Here is a 13,294-nt window from a genome sequence, read left to right as displayed (position 1 = left end):
CCTTAGACATCTGTGCATGGGAGGCGGACCCCGGCCAGTGGAGCCCCCTGTGGCCTGGTTGTCTGGGCTCTGCAGGTCCCAGCACCAGACGGTCCCAGCAGCATGGGTGGGGAGAGTCGCGGGCAACCCTCACCCTCTGAGTCCTTCTCTTTGTCATTCCTCCCAGGTGCGGTTGCTGGGCGTGGTGTCCCAGGGCCAGCCGACGCTGGTCATCATGGAACTGATGACACGGGGGGATCTCAAAAGCTATCTCAGGTCTCTGAGGCCAGAAATAGAGGTCAGTTTCGGTTTTAACAGACTTTGCGCATTACCCGTACTTTCTTCTTTAGAGCCCTCCCCCAGAAGATCAGGTGTCTTTAAATCTACTTTCTTTCAGCATTGACTGTTTCTTGCCGCACTTGGTTATAGGCCCTTTATATGAAAGATTTCCCTGACGAGAGGGGGACCTTGAGACCTTGGGGGAGGCACTTGCCATCCCTCAAATTCCCCCGCCCCTAACCCCTCTGAGCGTCTGTTCCTGCATTCCCACCACCACCAGTTACGCAGTTACCTCCTCCACCACCGGCACTCCCTGATTTCCACCTGTCAGGGCTGCTCCCTCCCTGAAGCCTTTCCTGACACAGGCGCGCACGCGCACACACACACACACACACACACACACCCCGCCAAGAGGAACCATCTCCTCCCTCCGCCGACTTCTCTCCTCTTCTAGCACAGACTCTCTCCTCTTTGGTTCTCTGAGTGGATCCCCTTCCACCCCGTCATGTTCGGCGTTTCACCCCAGGCCCAGCCACCAGTTCATGGTCCGTGTTTGTGGCAGGCGGTCTTTCAGTTAACGCTTGTCAGAGTTCAGTGTCAGGTGGACACGATTCTTGTGCCAGGGTGGTTTCTCCCACCCAGCTCCGTGCACAAGACATCCGCTCCTTCACAAGCCCCCTCCCCACACACACGCCCCCCCCACCCCCGACCCCGACGCTATCGACAGTCTGCGCCTTGGAGACCTAGAAGCTCTGTTTCTCAAACTCTGCGTCCGCCGTTCAGGCCCTACCCAGAGGCAGAGCGATAAGCGCCTCAGTGGCACGGTCCTCTGCTTTGTCTAGTCAGAAAGATCAGTCCGTGTTATGAGCTTCAAAGTCTAAACCGGCTGAAATCCTGTGCAGTTTCTCATGAGTCCTGTGGTGCCTCCCCTCCTGTGGCAGGAGCCCACAGCCAGCTTTTTAGCATATGGAAGCATGACTTGTAAGTTAGGAATTCTAAGTCAGCCGGTAGATAAACACTTACAGATAATACCAGTAGCACGTGCCTTTCAGTGGCCGCCTTGGTGGGTTTGAAGTCCTCACTCTCACGCTGACTCTGCTCCGTGCAGGCTTTGCACCTGCTTGCGTCTGCCAGCATCCTTACCTTTCTGTACCCCTTTTGAATTTCTCCAGCCTTTCCCTGTGTGAGTTGAATCTTTTGATTTCTTTTAATCTGCAACTTAATGTTCCTCCAAGTGGTAGTTCCTTAATTTGAGTTCTGCGCACCTGTTCACGTGTGGCTTCCCTTAGTCACGGCGACGGTGCTTGTGGTTCCATGAGGGTCACGAGGCCGAGTGTGGCCCGGGGCCCCGAGAGCAGGGTGATGTAGAGCACGCCCCCCCTCTGCTCTACCACCGTGGGTCCCCAGCGCCCCTGGATCTTAATGCCCTTTCCCAGCGCACTTGGGTAATACACAAGCCAGCATGGAGGGGAGCCGCAGAATCGGATGGGGTCTAGGAGCGCGTGGCAGCATATTTCTTATCAGATGCAGTCAAGGCACCTCTGAAAAGTAGGGAGCCCTCACTCCCTGCATCCCCGATTTCAGGCACAGAATAAACATTTGGAACACGTCGTCTCATCCTGGCTCTGCCGCTCAGCTGTCTGCCGTCCTCAGACAGCCGCTCCGGGCCTCTGCACCTCGGCTTCCTCACGTGTAAAATAAGAGGGCTGGACGAGATGATTACCCAAGTCCTTTTCAGATCTAAAATTCACTCTTAGATTTGTCAGATTTAAACTTGTTCTTTCTAGCTCATGTCAAGTATAAAAATATGTATGCTTGTCCTGCAGAGTCATTACATTCTGCTTGGCATCTTCTCCCCAAGTGAAGACTTGCTCATTTACTTTGCTAAATGTGGGTGTTTGTGTACACATGTCTTCAGTAGCTCTAAGCAAATTAAAGATTTCCGCTCTCTAAAATGTCTGGAAGAATGGCACGGCAGCACCACGAGCCGACAAAATGTCAGCCCTCTCTTCCGATCCATACAACCAGGCTCCTTTCATTGATTCTGTTTTCCATGTTAATTTTGAATGACCACGTCTGGTAAACACATATACTAAGTACTCCACAGCTCAAGTGTCCTGAGCGTAGACTTAACATTTCACCTGCAGATTTCCTAGCATACCGTGCATATCCAGAGCCCCGAAAAGGTTAAAAGGCAATGGTGGGTCCAGAGGGAAGACAAGCATGTCTAAACAAGGCTCATGTGTAAAAGAAAGTGGTGGCTTGGGCTTACCCTTGGGAACATCATGTCACTTCCCCAGGAAACTCAGTGATAAGTATTTTAAATCACCAGAGACGGTGTTGATAGTCTCTTCAGGAGGTAAATGTATGTCAAGTGTAGGGAACTAGGAAGGTTGGTACCCTGCTTCTAGAAGCCAGCTTTCGACAGAAACTACCATGTCACTGGACAAAGCCAACCTCCACTGAGCAGGGACCCTGTCCAGGCACTGGCAGACACTTTCCATGCATGGTCCCAGCTCATCTTCCCAGCACTGACCCCACCCAGGCATGCTCTGGCCATGGTCCACAGGGTTTGAGCTGGCAAGGTGGCGTGTGGGACCTGTCAGAACAGTGTGGCTTTGCAATGTTGTAACAGGTGCTCTGTAGTCAGGGAAACTGAGGCAAAATCTATTGTACTAGCATGAGCAAGAGGTGGTTAGCATCTAAACTGTGGCAAGCTGATTGGCTTCGTATTTATCTTTTCCTTAGGATGGAGGGATTTGGGCACATGTTTTATATAAACTTTTTTCCAAGCGGATTTATTATTATGATTTGGAGGTGTTACTTTTTCATTCTAAAGACAGTATGTTGCCCTCCTCTGCAAAAAGAAAATGCTTTTCCATGTTACTTGTCACTGTTTTATATTCATTCCCCTCCGGAATAAGCTTCCCCAGGACTTAAATTAATTGGCAAGTGCCTGTTTTCCTTGGTGCCCACGGAAAATAATCCAAGGAATGCCACATTGTAAGGTGAAAACATTAATCTCGATTTTTTTTAAAGATTTTATTTATTTATTTGACAGAGAGAGACAGCCAGCGAGAGAGGGAACACAAGCAGGGGGAGTGGGAGAGGAAGAAGCAGGCTCCTAGTGGAGGAGCCTGATGTGGGGCTCGATCCCAGAACGCCGGGATCACGCCCGGAGCCGAAGGCAGACGCTTAATGACTGCGCCACCCAGGCACCCCAATCTCGATATTTTTGTACTTTAGAAGAAAGTTGAAGAGAAAGAAAGAGATCAAATAATTGATAACAATGCTTATGTGGGAAATAAAGCATACAGTGTCCATTTGGAAAACACATTTGCTATTTCCACCTAGCCTTTGTAATGTTCTCTCCGTCCTTTTACCTGTACTTTGATTATAGAAATAAAAGGAACATACGAACTAATAAAAATTGGAGTTAACCAAGAATTCATATCAGAAATTGTTAGTTTCACTTTAAATAATTTTTGCCCTACCCAAAATAGAAAATGCTGGGCCCAAGTTGTGCTAACTGGTGTGTCTCTCTGCAGCTTCGTGTGATGTGGTCAGTGAGCAAGCGCGTGACTTTACCACGAAGCAGCTGCCCTGGTCTCCGTAATAATATGTTCCTTCTGAGCAAGTGCTGTTTCTAAGCAGAATGACCTGTGGTGGTGCTCAGATTGAAACAAAAATGGATTTGCACACCCTGAAAGAACGTAGGGTGGGAAAAGCTCCTAAATTCTCACATGAATTTTTTTTTTTTTTTTAATCTCCAACAGAATAATCCAGTCCTAGCACCTCCAAGCCTGAGCAAGATGATCCAGATGGCTGGGGAGATTGCAGATGGCATGGCATACCTCAACGCTAACAAGTTTGTCCACAGAGACCTTGCTGCCCGGAACTGCATGGTGGCCGAAGATTTCACAGTCAAAATCGGAGGTGTGTTCTTAGCTTTCCAGATCTGAGCAAGAACTAAACTCACACACGTTTCAGGGACCGAGTTGGCATTAGCTTACCTGTGAATAGGTTTTCCAGTGCATCCCATGAGGACAGAGTCTTGGTCTTGGGAGTAATGTGGTTGTCTCCAATTGATAGTCAATCGCAAACCTGGCCAGCATGGCTCAAGCGCCACCAGTGTGTCCCTGGATTTGGCCCTTTGAAACATCCACACATCTGGTGCCCCTTGAAAGCCCAAGAGGCTGTTATGCTCCAGGGTTTCCAAGGAAGAGCCTCTCTGGCTGCTGTCTGGGCTTTCTTTGGGCTTCCTGCTCACTTCCCCTTCCCTTTCCATTCTCCTCCCTTCTCCATGGGGACTCAGATTGTTCCCACAGAGATGCCCCTTCCCTAGCGCTAGGGAACCTGGAAGGCCTGAGCTTAAATCCTGGTTCTGCCAATAACTCATGAGACTCGGGGCAAGTGCCTTAAGTTCTGTGAGCCTCAGTTTCTTTCCCTCTGAAATGGGCATGCTGATATAGCAGACCTGAGAGATGGTGGGAAGAAGTGGGTGCAGGGAAACTCTAAGCGCATGCCTGGCATGGATGGGGCAGGTCCTCAGTAGATGCTAGTTCCTCCGGCCATCGGCATCATGCTTCCCGCCCTCTTCCTGGCACATGCAGGAGCTCAGTTCGTGCTCTTTCTTCCTGGTTTCACATACTGTTGTGCCACTTGCCGTTTGAAGTCCAGGTCAGCAAGAACTGTACATACCTGCCGTTTAACCAGGTGGCACATTTATAGTGGCATAGTCTTTGTACTTGTGGTTTTTCTCACTTAAATTTGAAATTTTTCTCTTGTGTTAAGAAATAGCTTGTGTTCTTTTTCTGGGATTTTCTTTGTTTCTTTTTTTTTTTTTTTTCCCGTTTTGTGCAAGTAAAGGCAAGTCCTCTCATATGCAAGTCACTGGATTAATTCTGAGATAAGACTTCAGCATTTCATTTTTATTCTTCACTGGTGTTCGAAAACCCTGTTTTTCCAATGCCCAGTGTCTTGTGGATTACAAACATGACAAGTAATTTTACCAGAGGCAGTTTGATGGCCCTCAGCTCAGTCGCAGTAAATTGTGTTGGTTAACGTCCAAGGAACTTTATTCCCTCTGTTTGCTTTGTAGCCTTACCGCTTTGTGGCACAGTTAGAGACATGAATGAACATTTTAGAAAGGAGAGCAGCCCTTTCTCCTGGGAAGGAGAACGGAAGAGCCCTGTAAGAAAAGGTTGTATGATTGAGTGGAAAATCAAAATCTGACAAAGAAGCAATAATTTAGGATTATAAAGCAAGCCTGCCATCAAGTGTAATTATGTGACATCTTCTAGAGACATGGAAAATGGAAGAGATTTTCAAAAATGAGTGGGAGTATTATGTTGAAAAACATTATTGAGTAATAGCTCCAAGGGCCTTGTAAATAGCATCTCCTAGGCACCTTACTGGGTACTTTTTTCCCCCGTGAATTGGTACTTGCAATATTTTCCTCCATATTAAGCGGCAAAACTATTTCATTTCCTCTGGCCATGGGCAGTGCTACCAAGTAAATAAGAGTCAACGTGCTCTTGTCTATTTCGCCAGGTTTTAAAATCACATATAAGGGACCTTTGGTCTGTACAGTATCTATTTTCTTGATAAACTGTAATGCTTGATAATTTATAAACTCCTCATTTTAAATGAATAAAGAAATTGACTATTTATTTATTTACTTGGAATTAACTTTTTTAAAAAGATTATTTGTGAGGGAGAGAGAGAGCAGGGGGGAGGCAGAGGGAGAGGGAGAGAGAGAATCTCAAGCAGACTCCCCTCTGAGCGCGGAGCCCAGCTCGGGGCTCGATCTCATGACCCCGAGATCATGACCTGAGCCGAAATCAAGAGTCGGATGCTTAACCGACTAAGCCACCCAGGCACCCCTGCAATTAACTTTTTTAAAGAGTCAAATTATAAACATATTTGAAAGCAGAGATTTTTGGCATTTTCCTTGTCATGTGATTAATCAATTATCCCTTATCGATTCTGCATTATACAATTGCAAACACTGAGGTCCAGCCTCCTTCAAGTGTGGCTCCCCCTTGGATACAGGTATAGGGCCATCGCCTGCAGCAGTGACGGGACATCTTTGCTTCTGCCCTGAGAGCTGCTCAAAGTGCATCACTCTGGCACCTTCTCTCCACCTTACAGATTTCGGTATGACAAGAGACATCTATGAGACAGACTATTACCGGAAAGGAGGAAAGGGGCTGCTGCCTGTGCGTTGGATGTCCCCTGAGTCTCTCAAGGATGGAGTCTTCACCACTCACTCTGATGTCTGGTATGAGAGACTTTTCCTATAACACGAGCCCAGAGCCCTCCTGCCTCCACAGATCCCATTGGCTTGGTCTCAGGGCTTTATTCTTCTCCTGTTTTCTGGTCACTGTTACTCCATTTCCAGCTTTGCTAGTAAGTGTTATGTGGGCCACACTCCTGCATTGTCTGAGGGTTCCTGTTGTGGGCAGGCTAGCTAAGGGCATTTGCGGGATCTAAAGAATTTATAGGACCAACGTTTCTTTCGACCCTCAGCTGCTCACTAAGCAGCCAGGAGCCCTGGAGACAGAACACCGGGAGCCGGGACGTGTCAGAGAGCTTCACCTCTCCCCTGCCTGCCTGCTCACATTTTATCTTCCCCAATAGATACTTTGCGTGTGTGTGTGTGGCTGCCTCACCTAATTAAAATTTCAGATTGCAGACATTACTTTATTTAGACCCAAAGCATACGAGTCCGGCTGTGTTTTCTTGCTGGTCCCATCTGCTGTCTGTCCTTTTTCAGTGGGCACCATCATAGTTGACCCAGGGATGGTATGGAAAGCAGAATGTCTCCCTTACCAATAAATGTATCTGGGGGTAGGAAGCATACCAGCTGAGGAGTGCGGGGGACTCTCAGTGGTGTAGTACTGTTTACTGTGATTCACCAGCAGCGTTGTGGAGAGGAGGTCAGGTTCTAAAATACAACTGAGGTCCTTGGCAGGCTGAGGTCCTGGCACATCTACCTTCTAGCACGTCAGCTAGTTTCTTGGCTGTCCTCTCGGGATCCCATTGCTGGTGTGTTACAGAAATGGTAGTTGTTTACGCCGAGCTATTTCAATAGTGACCAACATCATTTTTTTTTTAACCTCATGAACCTTTCACGGTTCAAGGGCCTTGGATCTGACTTTGCAGACAGGTGCAAATTGGAAATAGCATTTGAATACGACCCGGCAAAGCGCGATTGCTTCTCGAGTTCATGTATGAGATCTGTTTTGCAATCAGCCTGTCCAAGATAGTTATCTCTTTGCTGTCGAATCAAAGTGTTCATCACCATTTTTAGATGTAGAGATGATGGGAAGAGGACAGGCCTGGGTCTGTTCATGCATCTGATTATTCTAGCCTCCATGCTTCCAAAAGCTCCGAGGTCAGCTTACAGTATGATCAAATAGAAAAAACTGTGAGAGCCAGGAAAAACAAGGGGCAGAATAGGAAGATAAAACTAGAGTGATTGATATCTCCAGGATAATTTTGCCCAAACTCTGGTTAGCAACGATTGCAACAAGCAGCAACAAAGGGACATATAGGGTGTTCGATGCCAGTTTTCTCCCACTTGACGGCATAGATGTTATGAACCAATAATATATTTATATAAACAAGAGTGGGTATTTGGTATTCATTCCATTCAATGTCCAGGCATTAAGTACTGTAGATTTTTTTTTTTTAACACAGCCTTTGAGGGTAACACAGGTAGGTAGGGTAGGCCAGTCAGGACATTGGTGAATGTGGAAGGTTTCTCAGCTTCCTAGGGTCTACATCTTGCCCTGTCGATGGAATGTAAATCATTTTAGATTATATTCAACAGCAAAGTCATTCCTAAGCAATTGAAAATCTAGAAAGAGCTACAAAGACTTTTATTTGACTTTGTAAAAGTGATCCCAGAATCTCAGGTTTGGGAGGTGTCCCCGTGGTCCCGTGCAGCCCCCAGGTCCCATCCACGGCATCTTTGACAAGTAGTTTTGGGGTTTTGTTTTGTTTTGTTTTGTTTTGTTTATTTAGTTGACAGAGAGAGAGACAGCCAGCGAGAGAGGCAACACAAGCAGGGGGAGTGGGAGAGGAAGACACAGGCTTCCCAGTGGAGGAGCCCGATGTGGGGCTCGATCCCAGAACTCTGGGATCACACCCTGAGCCGAAGGCAGACGCTTAAAGACTGAGCCACCCAGGCGCCCCTGACAACTAGTTTTTGGGCTTCTGCTCACATTTCCAGGGACTGCTTACTCCCTCCCTCACAAAAACAGACCACCCTCCTTCTTAAGACATCCTTGTTCTTTGCAGGTCTTGCTTGCACTATGCTTACATCGGTCTCTTGGTGATACCCATTGGCCCTTCTCTGTGGCACAGTTGTACACCTGCTCTGTTTTGGATAAGACAGGTCTTGGAGTCACAAGGGAGTGGTCTCTTTTCTCTAGTGAACATTTCCACATTTTTCTGCGGCCCTTTGAGATTTTATTCCCAGGCCCTTGGACGCCGTGTTTGCCCCTCCTACAGCCCCTCTACAGCACTGTGGCCCTGCCAGCAGGTCCTTCGGGGTAGAAGACACGAGTGTGTTCCCTTCCTGAGCACCTGAACCACCCTACGATAGCCTTCATTTCTTGACTTCCTGAGGTTTCCAAACTGCCACAAATATCCAGGGCTTGTGACACCCACTTGTAATCATTCGCTTCTTCAGTGGCTAATTAATGTCAGCGGGAACGTGGGTCTCTCTGTAGGTCCTGAGGCGTGGTGACTGAATGCTGACCCCAGGCAGCACTGGCACTGACCTGTGAGATTCACAGCAAGTTGTACCTTTTCTGGGGAAAACAGCGCTTGTAATTAGAAAAGGCGTCACACGAAGGCATTTGGCCAATGTTTCAAGATGAATTGTGTCCACACAATTCATGACTTGGTTTTATTTGAGACATTAATACCAGTGCCACGTTGCAAATCACCTGCTTTGAAAAACATGTGGGTTTAGCCTGTTCTCAGCATCCCTGATTGGCTGTGAGGTGAGGTCTGTTTAGGAATGGGTCCATGCCCTCCGAGGTCTGCAGTAGCTTGATCCATGTTTCAGGGGCTCCTGGGACAGCTGGTGGTGCTAGGGGGGGCATCTTGGTGTTGGGTAGATATGGTTCAGCCTCCATCCGTTGGACTCCATAAGCTGGTTGCATCCCGTGAAGGATGAGCGGACGCCAGCATTAAGTGGCCCTCACCGACAAGCGATACTGACATCACACAAGAGTCACTCTGGGGAAAGCATCTGGGGGAGAGCCGGGCCTCTTACCTGCTGCGTTATTTCACGGGTGTGATCGCGAGGACGTGGAAGGCCCAGGACATGCTTGGTGTGTGCCAGAACAAGGTGACGAGAGACACACTCCCTGTCCTTGAGGGGTGAGGTCGTATGGACAAGAGGAAGTGATCCTGACAGCTTAGAGTCACGGAAGCCTGGCCAGAAGAGATGGGATCGTGGGGCTCCCTGAAGTATGAAATGTCACCTGTGGGGCCAGGAGGATGCGGGTTCTTAGCAGCAGGAGTGCTGGGGGTCAGCCATGGTGGCAGGATATGCTTGCTGCCTGTGGAGGACGGTGGGACTTCCTGGAGGGAGTTAGGGTAGAGAGAGACCAAGGGAGGCCGCAGACCAACGTTGTGTTAGGGGCTTGGGCCCGATCCTTCAGGTTCTCCGGGGACGTGTCACACTTCTGAAGGAAGAGTGGCACGGGAGCGTGCCGTCGTGCTGTTCCAGCATGTTCACTTTCACTGGAGTGTAAGCTGCGTGCAGTCAGGGGAGTGCCGTCGGCCAGCGAGGAGGACCGCGGGCGTGGGGATGGGCTCCGAGGAGGGGGAGGGACGGGTGACCTTGGGTAGACTGCTCAAGTGAGACCAGAAGAGCAGGGCTGCGAGACAGACGTGAGGGGGAGACACGTAACGTTTACAGATAGCCAGGTGACCAGGAGCCTGAGCCGAGGCAGCCGCGGCTGAGAGGGGCCGTGCGGGAGCCAGCGAGGGACACCCGGCTGCTGGAGCCTGGTGTTCTCACATGGGCCCTCTGGCGAGGCGAGGCCTGCGCTTGGTAAGAACGGCAACCTTGTCCTTTCTTGGGCTGAGCTGCCTGGCAGACGGGAAGGTGGGGAGCTGAAGCCTCCGGGGCGTGCTGCTGCTGGACCAGGCCCACCTCGGTAGGAGATCCCACCGCCGAAGCTGCGAGAGGAGCTGGCTGCCCTGAGCCCGAGCCTCTGAACGCTGCACAGAGGCTCCTGGGTCTTTGGCTTTTCTAGGTCTCTTGTGCAACGTTAAAGACTATTTCTTGGTCACTGGAAATTAAAAAGGGCCTTGGGTGGGTCAGTCCTCTGCTAAGGTTCTGTATTTGTGTCTCACATGTGCTCTTAGTAGCAACGTGCACAGTAACCTTTTGGTCACGGCAAAGGACGTATAGCTTGAAGCAGTGAGTAAAACATTCTGGTACAGAGTCCAAGGGCCTCCTGGCTCAGGCTCCCGGCCAGGGTCCCAAGAGCTCTCCATGGGAAGTGCCAGGCCCCAGAATGTTCGGTGTGGCGCTGTCCGCACCCCTGGCCTTGCACAGTCCTGTCGGAAGCCCCTCGGGCCGTTTGCTGCTGAGGAGCCTGCTTTATTCTGCTGAAATGAACCGAACACAAAGGCAAATAGACCGAGGAAAATTTGTATAAGACGGCAGTGTGTGCTGGGAAGGCACCTTTATTTTGCAGATCACAGCATCGCCTTTTTAAACATTATCTGCCTGACCTTTCTGTGTGCGTGTATAAGTATTTTAATTTGTTTTCCAGTTGGATCTTCTAAACCAACAGGCAAAACTGCATGCTTGGCAGAATGGCTCACTGCTCCCCTTGCTGAATTGACTCCTCAGCCCCTTTGCCCCACGGCTAAGCTCTGCTTAAGGACCCCTGGCTGCCTGTGAGCCCTGTAACCAGCCAGTAGCCCCCTCCTCGCTCCCCCCACCGTGAGACTGAGGTCTTCACAGGCCAGCAGCTCCCCCGGCCCCTGTGGGGCTTCTTCCCCACCGGCCCCACTGGACCTGGGAGATCCCCGTTGAGCTTTCCAACACTCCAGACCAATGAAATCAGAAGGACCCCAGGCATCAGTGTGTTTTAAAAACTCGCCAGGAGGGGCGCCGGGGTGGTGCAGTCATTAAGCGTCTCCCTTCAGCTCAGGGCGTGATCCCGGCATTCTGGGATCGAGCCCCACATCAGGCTCCTCCGCTGGGAGCCTGCTTGTTCCTCTCCCACTCCCCCTGCTTGTGTTCCCTCTCTTGCTGGCTGTCTCTATCTCTGTCGAATAAATAAATAAAATCTTTAAAAAAAAAAAAACTCTCCAGGAGACTCTACTCCACGGCCAACATCGAGGGCTACTTGGGTACAAGTTTCCACAATGGGGGAGCTCGTTGAAGGGCTTGGATGTCCCAGGCTGCATTCACGCCCACGACACCACTGTCCCGCGGGGCCTGGGGATCTGCCTGTGATTACAGAATTGAGACCTCGGCTTCCTGCACGTGCCCCGGGGCCGCGTCTTCTGTGTGGGGAACGTGAGCAGCAGCAGAGGAAGACGGACGTCCCCACCTAGCGAGTGCCCGGCACGCTGCAGGACGTTCGGCCGGCTACCGCCCGGTGGGCAGAGACCTGGCAGCCAGCGCGGGGACGTGCTGGGAAGGCAGGGGCAGTGTGGTCTGGCCTCCCCTTTCTGAGCCCTCACGTGGTTCCCTGTGTCACCGCAGGTCCTTCGGGGTCGTGCTCTGGGAGATTGCCACGCTGGCCGAGCAGCCATACCAGGGCTTGTCCAACGAGCAGGTCCTTCGCTTCGTGATGGAGGGCGGCCTTCTGGACAAGCCGGACAACTGCCCCGACATGCTGTACGTATTTCCTGGGCCCCCGCCGCTCCCCCTCCGGGTTCCCTGATCGGTGACCCCGGGGGGCAGGGGAGGAGGGGTTCTGAGAGCCGGTCTCTCCGGCAGGTGCCGTGATGGCCGGGGGGCAGCTTAGAAGAGGGTCAACCTGATGGCAGGACCCCATGCCTTTGTGGAGCTGCCTGTTTCACGCCGTCTCCCTTCATCTTTTACTTCTGACGTTTCTCAGGCCACACATCTCTGTGAAGTATTTGACCAAAGCCATCCTTGCCTGTCTTCTCCATGAAAAGTTTTTAAAAAGAGCGGGGGGCAACAGCATGACACTGAGTGCTCATTAGCCACCTTCCAGAGCTTTCCACAGCCGCAGGCAGGCCTGCGGGAGCTGCTCCACGCGGCGTGCACGGAAGCCGGCCCACGCCGCTGCCCCAGGGGTTCCCGCAGGTGTCTTCCCTGCCGAGTGCAGACAGATTCGTAAACCACGTAAGCGACATGCTCTCTGGAGCTTCATCCAGTGACCCGTGGCGGGGACCTGGCTCGCGGTTCGGCTGACCTCCCTGCAGACACTGAGCCCGGCTCTGGGCGCTGGTGGATCTGCCAGCTCACAGCACTTGACCCAAAAGCCTTCGGCGTCTTGTTGCTGAGACTTGCCGGTAACGGTGGAGTGTCCGTGATGCCTCCTGGGTCCCGCTGCTCGGCGTTCTTAGCAGAAGCCCTCTGTTGGCGGAGGTCAGAGCTGCGGAAGGCAGCTGGGCCTCGTCGTCTGTCCAGAGGAGGTCAGAGGAGGGTGTGAAGGTGTTCTGTGGCTGGGGCATCGGGCCCAGGACAGGGACGGGTAGACTGCGGTGCACTTGGTTTTAACATACACGTTAAGGTGGGGCTCAGAGATTCTTCTGGATCCCGGTGGGGAGAAGGTAGGCTACCACTACTCGTACTTCAAGGCCAATTCAGGAATTTTCCAGAAGTGCTTTTCAGGACATGTTTGGCTTCACATGGGGAAAGATCCCGGAGGAACTGTGGGGCTGTCTCTGTGTCTATGGGGAAGACCCCTACAACGGCCTCGAGTGAGCACTGCCTCCGGCCGGGGCCTCAGAGTGACAGGACGGTTTGCAGAAATCATGTCAAGTGGATAGCAGGGAGACTGGCCTCAACAGTCAC

The 13,294-nt window shown here is 51.0% G+C and overlaps 1 protein-coding gene across 1 annotated transcript in view; it reads left to right on the top strand.

Moving 5' to 3' along the window:
- Nucleotides 1-13,294, top strand: part of IGF1R (insulin like growth factor 1 receptor) — a 293,895-nt gene that overhangs the window by 266,090 nt on the left and 14,511 nt on the right. Inside the window, exons 18-21 of the mRNA XM_034667925.1 lie at nucleotides 167-277; nucleotides 4,035-4,194; nucleotides 6,412-6,541; nucleotides 12,011-12,145. Coding sequence (XP_034523816.1) covers nucleotides 167-277; nucleotides 4,035-4,194; nucleotides 6,412-6,541; nucleotides 12,011-12,145 — 536 coding nt within the window. The remainder of the gene's footprint in view (nucleotides 1-166; nucleotides 278-4,034; nucleotides 4,195-6,411; nucleotides 6,542-12,010; nucleotides 12,146-13,294) is intronic.

This window comes from Ailuropoda melanoleuca, chromosome 9 (assembly GCF_002007445.2).
Source record: "Ailuropoda melanoleuca isolate Jingjing chromosome 9, ASM200744v2, whole genome shotgun sequence".
NCBI lineage: Eukaryota > Metazoa > Chordata > Mammalia > Carnivora > Ursidae > Ailuropoda > Ailuropoda melanoleuca.
The sequence above is the reverse complement of the archived record's forward strand: the minus strand, read 5'-3'. Positions and strand labels throughout refer to the sequence as shown.